The sequence below is a fragment of the Myotis nattereri genome (assembly GCF_964212035.1).
Source record: "Myotis nattereri genome assembly, chromosome: 5".
NCBI lineage: Eukaryota > Metazoa > Chordata > Mammalia > Chiroptera > Vespertilionidae > Myotis > Myotis nattereri.
In genome coordinates, this window is record NC_138080.1 from 21,919,138 (window position 1) to 21,932,922 (window position 13,785).

A 13,785-nucleotide genomic window follows, 5' to 3' on the forward strand; every position below is an offset into this window, starting at 1 on the left:
CATGACCAGCTCTTACAATCTCACGTGACCCCCTGTTCCCCATGATGCCCTGAGTGGTCAGCAAGGGGCTTCAGTAGCAGGGAAGTAGCTCTCTTAGTTGCCAGTTGACCTCATTGGAGACATAGTCGGCAGCAACAGTACCGACACATACAAGAAAAGAGACCAGTTAAAAGAAGCAGTCCAAGTATTAGTAACTTTTTCCATCTTGCTTCCCCTCTGCCAGGACCTAAACCGGTGGGTAAGTCACTTAGGTTTGGGCTGGGTCATTTAAGGCATTTACATGAGTTTTCATATGTACTAACAAAGAAGAAATATTAGCAGATTCACCTGGTATAAGAACACAACATTCAGTTTGAATAATGGCACAGGCCCCCCCCACCTCCCACCCTCCACCACACACATACACAGGCCTGTAACGGATTGCTACAGGAACAGCAGGAAATCTAAGGTCAGAAAGACGAATATTTAGCCTTGGCTGGTTTGGCTCAGTGGATAGAGCATCGGCATGAAGACTGAAGGTCCCGGGTTTGATTCCAGTCAAGGGCCCTTATGTCAGTTGCAGGCTCCTCCCCAGCCTGGGCCCTGGTCAGGCTCATGCAGGGGGCAACCAATCGATGTGTTTCTCTCACATCCACATCAATATTTCTCTCTGTCTTTCCCTCTCTCTTCCACTCCCTCAAAAAAAAAAAAAAATCAATGGAAAAATACCCTCAAGTGAAAATTTAAAAAAAAAAGAAAAAAAGGACAAATATTTATTTATTTTAATATATTTCTTTATTGATTTCAGAGGAAGGAAGAGGGAGAGAGATAGAAACATCAATGATGAGAGAGAATCATTGATTGACTGCCTCCTGCACGCCCCCTACTGGGGACCGAGCCCGCAACCCTTGGCTGGAATCGAACCTGGGACCCTTCAGTCCGAAGGCTGACACTCTATCCACTGAGCCAAACTGGCTAGGGCAAAGACAAATATTTAGTAGGGACTTGAATTGGGAGATCTAGGAGAATTATACTTGCAGTCTGATCTTTAGATGTTAGTATAGCCGCAGTGTTTGGAAGCTGGCCAGGCTGTGTAAACCATACTTGTTGGTCAGGAAGAAATGGTGCTCTTCCTGACCAACAAGTAAGGCGGTGAATAGGGCGAGGACTATATTAGATCAGGACCCCTACCTTCTCCCCTTTTAATGGTGCATGTACCTGTCTGAGTATAGCCTGTCTCCATGGCTCCTGACTGCATTAGGATAACAGGGTCCTACGGGAGACTGAGCAGTTCCTCTCCCCCAGGTGCATGAAGTAACCAACCCATCACAGGGCAGTATCCCATTGCAGATTCCAGTGAATGTTCCAGGGACGACAAGGCCTGGTGCCTTCAATATCATGGCCCACTGGTCCATGGCAAGCATCCAGACTACTACTGTGTCCTTTGTTTCTCACCCCTTAACCATATTGGGTGCCTCGTTTGAGCTCCCCACCTGGCATACAGAGCAATAGGCCCCACTGTTGATCATTTAAGAGTATTTACACTTGGGAAAACACCTTTGTATACTGGCCAAAGTTGGTTTTCTAGTTAGTAACTTAATCTGTTAAGGACCCCATTTTTTTTTTTTAAATATATTCCATTGATCTTTTACAGAGAGGAAGGGAGAGAGACAGAGAGTTAGAAACATCGATGAGAGAGAAACATCGATCAGCTGCCTCCTGCACATCTCCCACTGGGGAGGTGCCCGCAACCCAGGCACATGCCCCCGACCGGAACCGAACCCGGGACCCCTCAGTCCGCAAGCCGACACCCCATCCACTGAGCCAAACCGACTTCGGCAAGGACCCCATTTTTTAAAAAATATATTTTTATTGACTTCAGAGAAAAAGGGAGGAGAGAGAGACAGAAACATTAATGATGAGAGAGAATCATTGATCAGCTGCCTCCTGCATGCCCCACACTGGCAATCAAGCTCGAAACTTGGGTATGTGCCCTGACTGGGAATCAAACCGTGACCACCTAGTTCATAGGTCGATGCTCAACCACTGAGCCACACCAGCCGGGCAAGACATATCTGTTTTAATTAAAACAACACACTTAAACTAGCTTTAATGACAAATCATGTGATCTCCCCAGATCATGTGATTCTGAGAAAGCATTTGGGTTAATTTCTGAGAATTTTAGAATACCCAATCCTTAATTTATAGAAGCACTTCATTCCATTAAACCAACTAAACATAGCTCTTTTACAAGTTAGCAACACCATTTCCAGGTAAAAACTACTACACCAAAACAACACATATATAGACACACATGAACATATGGCTTCTAAAAAAGAGGTGGGATCTGTTCAAAGGAGCTTCCCCGCCGCCCACCCCGCCTTTATCTGCCAGTCCCTATGCTAACAGAGTTGTAGACATTCTGACATCTTTTTCTAGTTTCACTTTTTCCTTTCTAACCCTGTTTTTTGCCTCTAGGTGGGCATCTGTGACCAGCCTACAGTTGTAGCCATAGATTTCCTGCCTTGCCACAGCGCAGGTCCTTAAACAAGTAGGAGACCAGCCAGCATTTTCAGAGGCCCCTGTACTCATGCGGCAGTCCACTGTGTCTAGCGTACAACTCACCCCTCCCCACATAGAGGTCAATGGTCAGGTCGACCCCCTTTACCAAAGCCCATTTCTTTGGTCTCCTGGCGGGCTTGCCGATTGTTAGTACACGCACACCCAGGGGAAAGCCCCAAGACTGAAAATCTACCTCCAAAAGCAGAGGGTGGGGAAAGACCAAAGAAAGCTGCCACTCCTCTCTAATAATAGTTTTCAAAGAGAAACTGACATACAGGTGTGTCTTGAGTGGCTGCAAGCTGAAATTGATCCCCATGCTGCTTGGCAGGTGCCAAAGAATTGTCCAGGGTAAAAGGAGGAATAGTCATATACACTGACATGTGAATGCTATCAGGTAGGGGAAATTACTTCACATGCTTGAACATATCAGGACAACCTGTTCCAGGAACCGGCACATAGCCTGAGGCAAAAGAGGGGCGATCTGTGTCAGAATGAACATCAAGTACAATCAGAAAGTTGTCTTTTTCTTGGGGGGGGGGGGGGGTTACTAAGCAATCTCCCCGTTCTAGTCCAGGCTGGCTCTCAGGTCCTATAGCCGTCAAGTCATGGAACAGTCTCTTCCCCTCTGGGGGAAGACAGTCTTTCATGTCTTTCCAATTCCCTATCAGTCCATCTAGTTCAATGACGTTATCTCACTCCTTTGGTAAGAAAATCAAAGCCCTGCCCTAGCCGGTTTGGCTCAGTGGATGGAGCATCGGCCTGTGGCCTGGGGGGGCCCAGTTTGATTCCAATCAAGGGCACATACCTTGGTTGCAGTCTTGCCCCGCATCTCACATTGATGTTTCTCTCTCTCTGTCTCTCCTCCCTTCCACTCTCGCAAAAGATCAATGGAAACATATCCTGGGGTGAGGATTAACAACAAACAACAAAAAGAAAACCAAAGCCCAGATTCCTCAGGTCAGCAGGGCCACCTGCTGAGTTGCCAGAGGTGAGGGTCACTGTCCTGTCTCCGGCAGCTGACTTAAGGCCTGAAGGCTGCGAATGAGCAAGTGAAGCAGAAGGCTCCAGAGGGGCCTCACCCCAGGCCTGAGGAAGTGGAGGAACTGGAGCCCTTCCAGGAGAGCACCCGCAGTGCACAGGAGAGGTCTCAGAGAACAGCCAGAGTGCAAATCTTTATTACGAACTGGTTTCAACAAGAAAATGAGTGTTTATACCTAGAAACATGGACAGCTCTCCCCCAGCAGCATCCAGGGTGGAGAAGGAGGGCAGGAGTCTATCTGGGGTTTTCCCCTCCCTGCCCCAGTAGAAGTGGGACCCCAGGGAAAGGTCCCAGTTCCTTCCAACCAGCTGGGGGCCCTGCGACTACCTCACCCAGGAGAGCCAGCAGCTGAGGGCAGGGCAGGAGGCTGAGCGGCTAAGGCCCAGCCCTGGAGGGAGGTGTATAGAGAGGTCCAGGATGTGACCCCTCTAGGCTGACATCAGTCACCAAGGGGGTGTCATGGGCTGAGGGTTCTGAAGATACGACATCACCACGGCAGAGATGGACAGCCTGGGGGACACGGGAGAAAGGTGTGAGTCAAGATGGGAAGGCTTGGGCCCTCCCCCCTTTACTTAGAGTCCCTCCTTCTCCAGGCCCAGCCTCACATGAAGCTACTCATCATCTGCTTAGTGTCTTCAGAGCTCCGGGAGTTGGCGAAGCTGATGAAGGAGCAGTAGACAGCAACCCAAGCGCACCACTTCAGCTGGGGAAAGGCAGGCAGATGGGTGGGTTAGGTCAGTGGAAGACAAGGGGCATTCCCGGGCACCGGTTCCCACCCCCTGGGCAGCGTAAACCTTGTCCCCCTGACCCCCAGGAGCCCCTCAGTCTCATCCACCCAGAGCCTCCTCCAGGTGCGGAGTTGCTGGCCCTACCCCCTGGCCAGGGCCTCTGACCCCACCCTCAGACCTAAAAAGACTAGACTTCGACACAGCCCATCCTGCTCATGACCCCGCTTTCTCCACCATCCCCTCCCAGTGGCTGTACAGTCTGGCCCCACCCTCACACCACCCTCCCACACACCCACCCTGACCCGGATTCCTGAATCCCCGATGCCTTTGGCTTCCTCCATCCAACGTCACCCCAGCCCCGCCCCTCAGCGCCGGCCCCGCTCCATTCCCAGCCCGCCCCTGGCCTGGCAGCCCAGCAGAGACACGCAGCCCTGCCCACCTTCAGCATGAGGCCGCACATGCTGAAGATCATGCCGAGCAGGTTCATGTAGTCCGGCGTCGGGTCGTCCAAGGCCGGGTTACACTCGCTCGGCGGAGGCTTGTACCTGCGGCGGGATTGAGGGTCAGGGGCACTCACGTCCCGCCCCCGGATGGACAAGTGCTTCCCTATGGCCCCGACCCACAGTCCGAGCCTCGTTCCCACGACGCCGGGGTCCCTACCTCAGCACTTTGTTCGGCCTCCGCGGGTCCGACATGTTGTTCGTGGACATAGCGAGTCGGGGACGTCCCTCTTCCGCCGCCGGAGTGGCCCCTTCCGGCGTGGAAACGGACGGTGCTTTTTACAGTCACACCCGCAGCCCTCGCCCTTCCGTACCTAGCGGCGGGGCCCAGGTAGTGGAAGGAGAAACCTGGAACCTAGAGGCAGCCAGCAGCAATTGTATTTTCCAACATTACCTCCAAAAAGCCGAAACTGTGAGCCCGGAAATGGGGAACCGGAAGTAGACCGCAGGGACAATAATAAGGTTGCACCAAGCGAGAGACGCTCGGAAACCGGTCCAGACAGATGGAAGGCGGCGAGGAAGGCATCCCGGGGCCATGTCTTTCCCTGAGCCCAAGCCGCGTGGCCCGGTGCTGCCGCAGAAACGGTTGAAGACGCTGGACTGCGGGCAGGGAGCGGTGCGAGCAGTGCGATTTAATGGTGAGCGCCCTCGTCTTCGTTCCGGGTCGGCCTGTGGCCTCTCGAGGTCGGCAGCCCGGTAACCCCCGCCTGGTCTTCCCAAGTGGACGGCAACTACTGCCTGACGTGCGGCAGCGACAAGACCCTGAAGCTGTGGAACCCGCTGCGGGCGACGCTGCTGCGGACGTACAGCGGCCACGGCTACGAGGTGCTGGACGCGGCCGGGTGAGCCGGGGCCAGGCCGGGAAGGGGCGTTGAGGCGGGGACCCCAGGTCGATGCTGACCTTCCCGCCCCTGCCCCCCAGTTCCTTTGACAACAGCAATCTCTGCTCCGGCGGCGGGGACAAGGCGGTGGTGCTGTGGGATGTGGCCTCCGGGCAGGTCGTGCGGAAATTCCGGGGTCACGCAGGGGTGAGCACAAGCAGAAAGAAGCCTCATTAGGGCGTGGGTAGCGGAGGGGACCCGCATTAGTGTGCAGGGGTGACAGGTACCCTCCCACACACACATTACAGCGCATTCACAGGCCCCTTGCTTGCAGCACCTCAAAACCTCTCACCTCCCGTACCCCTAGCTTTTGTCCTCACTTTAATCTGCACTGGGAACGCGGTCTTTATCCCAGTCCTTCAAAGACCGGCCACCTCTGAGTGGTCGTTCCTGTTTCTCAGAAGGTGAATACGGTGCAGTTTAATGAAGAGGCCACGGTCATCCTGTCAGGTGAGTGCGTGGCCGAGGCAGGGGCGCCCAGGGGAGCCCCTGCCCCCAAAACCTGACCTCACCTTCCTGCTGGCCTCACAGGCTCTATCGATTCCACCATCCGCTGCTGGGACTGCCGCTCTCGGAGGCCGGACCCAGTGCAGAAGCTGGACGAAGCCAAGGATGGTGTATCCAGTGTGAAGGTGTCAGACCATGAGGTCCTGGCAGGGTGAGTGGAGCTAGAGCTAGACCATTGCCCCTCCCCGGTTCCCCTGCCTGTCACAGCTGCCTCTGTGCTTAAGTCTACCCGCCTCACTGCCTCCCAAGCCCCCGCACAGTCTGGTCCTTGCTGGCCTCTCAGCTTCTATGATTTCCAGCCTCCTTTCAGGGAGATATGCCAAGCGTGCTTTGCCGCTGCTCTTCCTCTGCCTGGACTGCCTTTCAGCTATTTACTGCAAGTGTTTTTGAGCCCCTCCCACGGGCCACGTTTTTAGGCAATGAGCATGTAGCAGTGAATAAGACAGGGAAATAGGGAAGAAATTCCTGCCCACAAACTTGATATTTTTTTTTAAATATATTTTATTGATTTTTTACAGAGAGGAAGGGAGAGAGACAGAGAGTTAGAAACATCGATGAGAGAGAAACATCGATCAGCTGCCTCCTGCACATCTCCCACTGGGGATATGCCCGCAACCCAGGTACATGCCCCTGACCGGAATCGAACCTGGGACCCCTCAGTCCGCAGGCCGACGCTCTATCCACTGAGCCAAACCGGCTTCGGCCACAAACTTGACATTTAAAAAAGAAAAAAATCCCATGCAGAGCTGCTCACATGTTGCCACAGCCCAGGAGAGTGCCATTCCCACCATGGGGGGAGTTTGGACTGTCCAGCCTGTTGACTGGCCATTCCCACGCATCTTCCCATCTCGTCCTTCAAGTCCCGGTTCAGATGTCACCTTGGGAAGGACTTCCTATATTACCCTCAGTCAGTGAGGCTCCAGAAATGTCTCCTGGCTCGAAGCTGTGTCCCAAGCCATCCCTTCCTGCTGTAGAATCTGGCCCAGAGAGGATGCTCGATGCCTATCAGAAACGAACTGAGTTGTTCCTAATGGTCCCTGGGTCTGGGTCTCAAAGACGGTGCCTCAGAATTCCCCTCATGAATTCACTTCAGTGCATGCTTCCTTTTTTTCCTTTTGTTAATCCTCACCCAAGGACATTTTCCCCATTGATTTTTAGAGAGGGTGGGAGGGAGGAGAGACAGAAAAAAACATCGATGTGAGAGAGATCGATTGGTTGCCTTCTGAACTCACCCCTACCAGGGCTGGGGAACTACAACTGAGGTATGAGCCTTGATCCAGAATTGAACCCTCGACCCTGTAGTCCACAGATCAACACTGAGAAAACTGGCCAGCCCTGAGAAGGGAGTGTGACAGTGAGGGGTGCACAGAAAGGATGGGCTCGGCCTTGTCCTGAGGGCCCTGGCCAGGTGCAAGTGTAGAGGGACACAGGTTACCTAGAGCCATGGAGCCACTGGCCCCAGTGGAAACTTTAATCGGATCCACCCTCTCTTGCAGCTCCGTGGACGGCCGGGTCAGGCGCTATGACCTGAGGATGGGACAGCTCTTCTCAGACTACGTGGGCAGTGAGTGTGGCCAGGCTGTGGGGCAGCAGGGGAGGCAGAGGCAGCAAAAGGGGCCCCATCCCACGTGCCTGTCCACCTCTCCCCTCCCCCCAGGCCCCATCACTTGCACCTGCTTCAGCCGGGATGGCCAGTGCACCCTGGTGTCCAGCCTGGACTCCACGTTGAGGCTTCTAGACAAGGACACAGGGGAGCTGCTAGGGGAGTGAGTCCTTGGGGTTGTGGGGCCCCTCCCCCTCCCCTACCTTTGCCTCTGGTAAGGCCCGAGCCCCACTGATCCCATCCACCCCCAGGTACACAGGCCATAAGAACCAGGAGTACAAGCTGGACTGCTGCCTGAGTGAGCGTGACACGCACGTGGTCAGCTGCTCCGAGGATGGGAAGGTGTTCTTTTGGGACCTGGTGGAGGTGAGCCTCTCCACCCCCACACTGCACTGTCCCCACTTTGCCTTCACCTCAGTCATTCCCAGACCGGGAAAAGGGAGTGCTATTAGAACAGTGGCTAGAAGGAGAGGGCAGGAAAGGCATTCCAGCAAAGGGAACAGTATGTGCTAAGGCTACTAGGCGTGGCACGCGATGGTCAGGAAACAGCAGCACTTCAGGATGGCAGTGGCAGCAGCAGGAGCCACGTCAGGCAGGGCCACCAATGCCAGGCTGAGCCACTGGGACTGACCTTGAGGGTGGGGGAACCAACCGCGACATCTAACCCTGGGGGAGATGAGGCCGTAGTTTTTCAGGAAACCTGAGCTACTTCTGAGCATCCCTGTGGTTTCTAGCCCCAAGCCCTGTGAGCCGTATCCTGATGTGTCCCAGCCTGGTGGTGGCATCAGGCTGAGAACAGACAGGCTGGGCTTAGGGGATTCAGGGCTAGAGAGTCTCATGGAAGAAGATGTGGGTGCTGGGGCTTGGCCAGGGGAAGTCAGTCCCTTAAGAGGATGGAGGGAACTTGAGGGGGACTAAGAAAGAGCCAATATTCTGCCTACTTCTTGAGGGTCTGATAGAGCAGAGGTCACACTGAAGGAAGGGGACATTTCAGGAAAAGAGGAACCGGGGCCTCCTGGAGAAACCGTATGTGTGGAGCTGCTGTGTCTGCGGGTTGATGAAGTGCAAACACTGATGCTGCCAAGTAGACCTGTAGAGCCCCTATGGCGGCCGGGGGAGGGCAGCTGAAAGCCGGACATAACGGCTCACAGCGAGGTGGTGGCCTCTGAGTATAGTCTAAAGCAGTGGTCGCCAACCTTTAGAGCCTCATGGACCACTGCTGGTCTAAAGGCAGAACCAAGAGGATTTACAGATAAAGGGATGTGAGGTGTGAAAAAGACGCCCAAGGTTTTGGCTTGAACACCTGGAAGGACGGAGCCACTGAGAGGCTCATTTTTGGGCAGCCTAGGTTTGCAGTGACTGGAAAGCCTTTAGAAGCAGATGGCTGAAGGTCAGGATGGGAGGCTCACTGATAACTGCTCCCCCCTCCCTCCTTGTTCCACAGGGTGTCCTGGCCCTGGCCCTGCAGGTGGGTCCTGGTGTGGTGCAGTCACTGGCCTACCACCCCACAGAGCCCTGCCTGCTGACTGCCATGGGGGGCAGCATCCACTGCTGGCGGGAAGAGGCCTACGAGACTGAGGGTGGCACAGGTTGAGGCCAGGGGACCCACCACCACTAAGGACACAGGTGCAGACTCTGGACCACTGAGACCGTTTATTCCAGACGTGCTACTGACCAAGGAGTGGGGGAGGGGCCGGGTCTGAAAACAAATAAATAGGGGGAGGGCCACCACTGTCAGTCTTTGTTCTTCTCAGGCATGAAGGCATCTACCTTCTGGGCAAAGGTTTCAGCCACAAGCAAGGGGAAGACCAGGGAGGCATCAGCATAGACCTGTGGAGGGGACCCAGGTAACCACAGGACCCAGAGCTATAGCTCGGGAGATCCTACACCCCAGCAGGCTGGCCGGCCCTCACCTTGACAGGCTCTGCATCCATCTTGATCTTGCCCCAAGAGACAGCTTCGTCCGGCCGGGCACCAGAGTCAGAGCCATCAAACTCCTGGGCCGTGTTGATGTAGACAGCATAGTCAGCCCCGTTCCGCTGCGGGCGGGGAGACAGACAGACAGACACATATAGAGGCAGGGCACTGCAGCTAGAGAAGCTGAGCCTGTGTCCTAGATAAAGGAGGACCCCTTGGTGGCCACTCTGCAAGGGACGGGTCCTACATCAGTGCTGGGCAGTTAGGGGTTGGAGAGTTACTGGGCAAATGATAGGTAGTCTTGCCCCAGACCAATCTAGAGAGCAATAACCCTCTCACATCTGCCACCAACTCTATCTTTATTTATTTTTTAATATACTTTATTGATTTTTTACAGAGAGGAAGGGAGAGGGATAGAGAGTTAGAAACATCGATGAGAGAGAAACATCGATCAGCTGCCTCCTGCACACCCCCCACTGGGGATGTGCCCGCAACCAAGGTACATGCCCTTAACTGGAATCGAACCTGGGACCCTTCAGTCCACAGGCCGACGCTCTATCCACTGAGCCAAACCGGTCGGGGCTCACCAACTCTACCTTTAGAAGACCTCTGAACCCAAACACTTCTTCCCTGCCTTGGTCCCTACCCTGGTCCTGGCCCTAGTTGTTCCCCCTGCAGCAGCCAGAGGGCACCTGTGAGCACCTGAGTCACAGCCCTCAGGGCCCTGCAAGTCTGGCCTCACACCTCCCACTCTCCCTCCTTCACAGGCCTCCTAGCTGTTCCTAATTTCAGCCTCAGAGCCTTTACACTGGCTGTTCCCTCTGCTGGGACCTCTTCCTCAAGGCAACCGCATGGCCCAGGGGCGACATCTACTGAATTTGCTCTATTCACAGGTCACATTTCCCAGAAAGGCTTCCCTTTTTGGAACAGTGTACCTTTTTATTACCATCTTGTCATCCCTCGTTTTTCTCCATGGCAGTGACTGCCACCTAACTTACTGTCTGTCTCCCCCGACTAAAACCTCAGTCCCAGGAAGGCAGGGGTCCTGGCCTGTCCGTGGCTGTGTCTCCAGCATGGGCCTAGGCCTAGCACACATACATCGCTACATGGCAGACCCAAGTGCCACCCCCACACTAGGGACCAGGTGCTCCATCCCCACTCACCATGAGGTTGGCATTTGCGATGTGGTGCTTGATCAAACCCCCACCCAGGATGATCATGCCAGAGCGCTTGGCAAAGATGGCCTGTGTGTTGATGAGCCTCAGATCTGGGGAAGAGAACTGTGATCAGGCCCCGGGACCAGCCAGCCCTCCTCCCCGACTCCTCTGGCCCCCGCACCTCACCCTCCACGATGTCCAAGACCAGGCCCGGGTTCTTGTAGGAATGGAAAAAGATCATGTCGCCCAGCGAGCCATCTGTGAGTGCCGGGCTCAATACGGGGATGTGGTTCTGGGGGAGTGCAGGACAGGACAGCAGCAGGAGTCAGATCCTGGTGGGGAGAGGCTGGTCCCCATTCTGGCAGCATCCCCTCTCTGCCTGATTCTGGGCATGGTGTTTAACTTTTCTGGGCCTCAGTTTCCTTGACTGTAAAATGACAGTAACAGCAGTACCTCCCTCACAGATGAGGAAGCATTTATAAGAAAACCCACCCAAAACACTTAGGACCATGCCCAGCACATAGAGAATGGCAGGCTGTTACTGTTCCCATTGCTGGACGTCATAGCCTCTGAGGAGCAGTGGGCCCTGGCACTGCACCAACTGCTCCCAGGTGGTGTAGGAGCAGAGCCAGGATATGAGGACCACAGTCAATGGCTGTGTGACCTCAGAAAAGCTGCTGAGCCTGTATCTGAAATTCCTCATCGAAGAGTGAAGGTGATGAGAACAGGACTGACTCCCTAGGTGACTGTGAAGGTGAAACGAGTCCAGCCCTCACCTTCTGGGCCCAGTAATACACTGACTCTGGGTGGTTGATCTCCTTGCCGAGGCGGGCAATCATCTTGGAAGGCGTCCACTTCACACCCTGGGAGGGGACATGAGCTTCAGCCAGTGGTGCCTTCCCTTACTGCCACCATGCCAGCCCCCCAGTTGTCGCAGCCCCACCTCTGTATTCTGCTCCAGCACCATCTGGTCCAGAATGGGCATTAGCCAGTCCTCAAACTTGCAGTAATTGTCATTGGGCACCAGCAGGTTCCCAATCCTGGAGACAGGAGGCAGATAGGCATCAGGCCCCAGGACCCTCAGTCCAGCTCCCCTGCCCAACACCACTTAGGCCCCCCACCTGTTAATCCCGTTCTCACGTAGCTCCTTCCCCCTGAGGCTGAACTCGCCCAGGTATGTGGGTGCCAGGCACTTGATGAGATCCTCCTCCACGCCCCCAGCCGTAGTAACCAAGACATCCACCTGCAGCCACATGCAATGAGGTTGGCCCAGATAGGCGGACCCTGCCCTCATTCTGGGCAGGGCTCCTAACTCCCAGCCCCCATCTAGTAACTTTACAGGAATGTCTGCTGCGAAACAAAACTCAATCCTGTCCCTCTGCTTAGAATTGGCCCACATCTCTCTATCTTACTAAAATACCAGTGATCTTATTGCCCACTGACCCCAGAGAGGTCAAGGCCACAGCCCACCCCATCAGCTCCTCACCATGTTGTGCTGCACGAGATAGCGGATGGTCTCACGGATGCCTGAACTGATGAGGTTGGACGTGTAGCCCAGGAAAATGGTGCAGCCGGTGAGTGGGCGGCGGCTCTGGGTCAGGTCTTCGTGCTGGTCTTCATCCTGCGGCAGAGGCTCCAGCTTCTTCTCTATCTGTGCGAGAGAGGAGCCAAATTAACCTCTGGACCCAAACTCCAGCCCAACGACCCCCGTGGTTTTCAGGATTACACTCCGCCCCCAGGCCCTGCCCACTCGGAAAGAGGACCCCTTATACCAGGAACCAGGGGAGGGAGTGCAACTCCGCCCCTTTCACAGGCTGGCTCTGCGGCACACCCTCGCTTGCCTCACTCGGGAATCAGAGCATCTTTGCAGGATTCAGCCGCCTTTCCGCTGGGAGGAGCAAATCCAAGGCCTTGCCCTGACTTAGGCTCTTCCAATGCCTCCTTCCAGGCCGCGGTCTAGCCCTGGGCTCCTTCCACTTCAGAGCATAAAGACTATAAACCGCCCTCTGCCTAGAGTCAGTCCCCGCCCCTTATTGATGCTAGGATATCGCTGCTGGGGGGTGGGAGGGGGGGGCAACTTCCTCTCTTAAACACAGACACTCCACCCCCGGTATGGCCCACCTCTCCAACTATTGGGCCGCCCCTACGAAGGACGCGCCTCTTTCTCAGGTAAGCCCCGCCCCCCAGGGACTGCACCGTGTTGGTTCCACCAGAGGCCACGCCCCCAAACTCTGGCAGCCCCGCCCCCGCCTCACCATGGCATTGATTTGATGCACCGCGCGGCCGAAGTTGGTGGCCTGGAAACCAGTGGTGCCGAAGGCTGCCAGCATCGCGCGGTAGTCCACGCCACGGTTGAAGTCGTAGCCCCGGACCTGGGCGCTCTCGGACGGCAGCGCCGAGCTGTGCTGAAGCACCGCGGCCCGCGCCGCCGCCGGCGCCTCCCCTTCCGGGGGGCCCTCCATGCTCCGCCGCCGCGCGCGGACCAGAGCAGTCCCAGGCCAGCCTTCAGGGGCCGCAAACGCTGTACCTGGCACGCGCTTCTCCACAAGAGCACAGCAAACAGGGCTCGGAGAAAAACGGGAGAGGGAGACCGGAAGTTGTTTAGTCACATGGCCTTCTTCGAGGCCTCTAGTCGGGGGCGTGGCCTGTTGCGAACTACGGAAGCCGCTTAGAGCCGTTATTCCTGTTCGCGACGCGCCTCACAGGAAGGAGGACTCATTGCCGCCTAGTGGAGGCCCGCCGCGTTGCGGGGCGCCTGTCCTTTCGTTTCTGTCCCCTGGAGTGAGAGAATGGCTTCTTAAACGTCCCCTTGGACAGAATTCAGTCATCGGGAACTGTCCGTTTCTGCCACTGAGCATCTCTTATCAAATGGCTGTTGATCCCTGTCCGTACCTCGCGAGTCTCCAGGGCCT

The 13,785-nt window shown here is 55.4% G+C and overlaps 3 protein-coding genes across 6 annotated transcripts; 1 reads left to right on the plus strand and 2 right to left on the minus strand.

Annotated features, from left to right (window-relative positions):
- Positions 1-3,700: 3,700 nt before the first annotated feature.
- On the minus strand, positions 3,701-5,174 carry WDR83OS (WD repeat domain 83 opposite strand). The gene is made up of 4 exons (XM_081091446.1): positions 4,969-5,174; positions 4,748-4,853; positions 4,186-4,283; positions 3,701-4,090 (listed from the first exon to the last, which is right to left on the minus strand). Exons 1-4 carry the CDS (start codon positions 5,016-5,018, stop codon positions 4,024-4,026), a joined length of 321 nt encoding a protein of 106 aa, XP_080947572.1. The 5' UTR covers positions 5,019-5,174; the 3' UTR covers positions 3,701-4,023.
- An 89-nt stretch (positions 5,175-5,263) lies between these two features.
- WDR83 (WD repeat domain 83) lies at positions 5,264-9,535 on the plus strand. Of its 2 annotated transcripts, XM_081091445.1 has the most exons (9): positions 5,264-5,446; positions 5,530-5,650; positions 5,731-5,836; positions 6,091-6,139; positions 6,221-6,347; positions 7,693-7,760; positions 7,854-7,962; positions 8,051-8,165; positions 9,244-9,535. In XM_081091445.1, exons 1-9 carry the CDS (start codon positions 5,344-5,346, stop codon positions 9,391-9,393), a joined length of 948 nt encoding a protein of 315 aa, XP_080947571.1. In that variant the 5' UTR covers positions 5,264-5,343; the 3' UTR covers positions 9,394-9,535. The 2 variants fall into 2 exon arrangements, with proteins under 2 accessions (XP_080947571.1, XP_080947570.1); XM_081091444.1 differs by having other exon boundaries at positions 5,296-5,446; positions 7,693-7,962; positions 9,244-9,529.
- On the minus strand, positions 9,438-13,495 carry DHPS (deoxyhypusine synthase). Of its 3 annotated transcripts, none has more exons than XM_081091441.1 (9): positions 13,129-13,495; positions 12,360-12,524; positions 11,995-12,116; positions 11,817-11,913; positions 11,650-11,736; positions 11,060-11,165; positions 10,880-10,983; positions 9,713-9,838; positions 9,438-9,629 (listed from the first exon to the last, which is right to left on the minus strand). In XM_081091441.1, exons 1-9 carry the CDS (start codon positions 13,333-13,335, stop codon positions 9,534-9,536), a joined length of 1,110 nt encoding a protein of 369 aa, XP_080947567.1. In that variant the 5' UTR covers positions 13,336-13,495; the 3' UTR covers positions 9,438-9,533. The 3 variants fall into 3 exon arrangements, with proteins under 3 accessions (XP_080947567.1, XP_080947569.1, XP_080947568.1); XM_081091443.1 differs by having other exon boundaries at positions 12,014-12,116; positions 13,129-13,491; XM_081091442.1 differs by lacking the exon at positions 13,129-13,495 and adding an exon at positions 12,715-12,885.
- Positions 13,496-13,785: the final 290 nt, after the last annotated feature.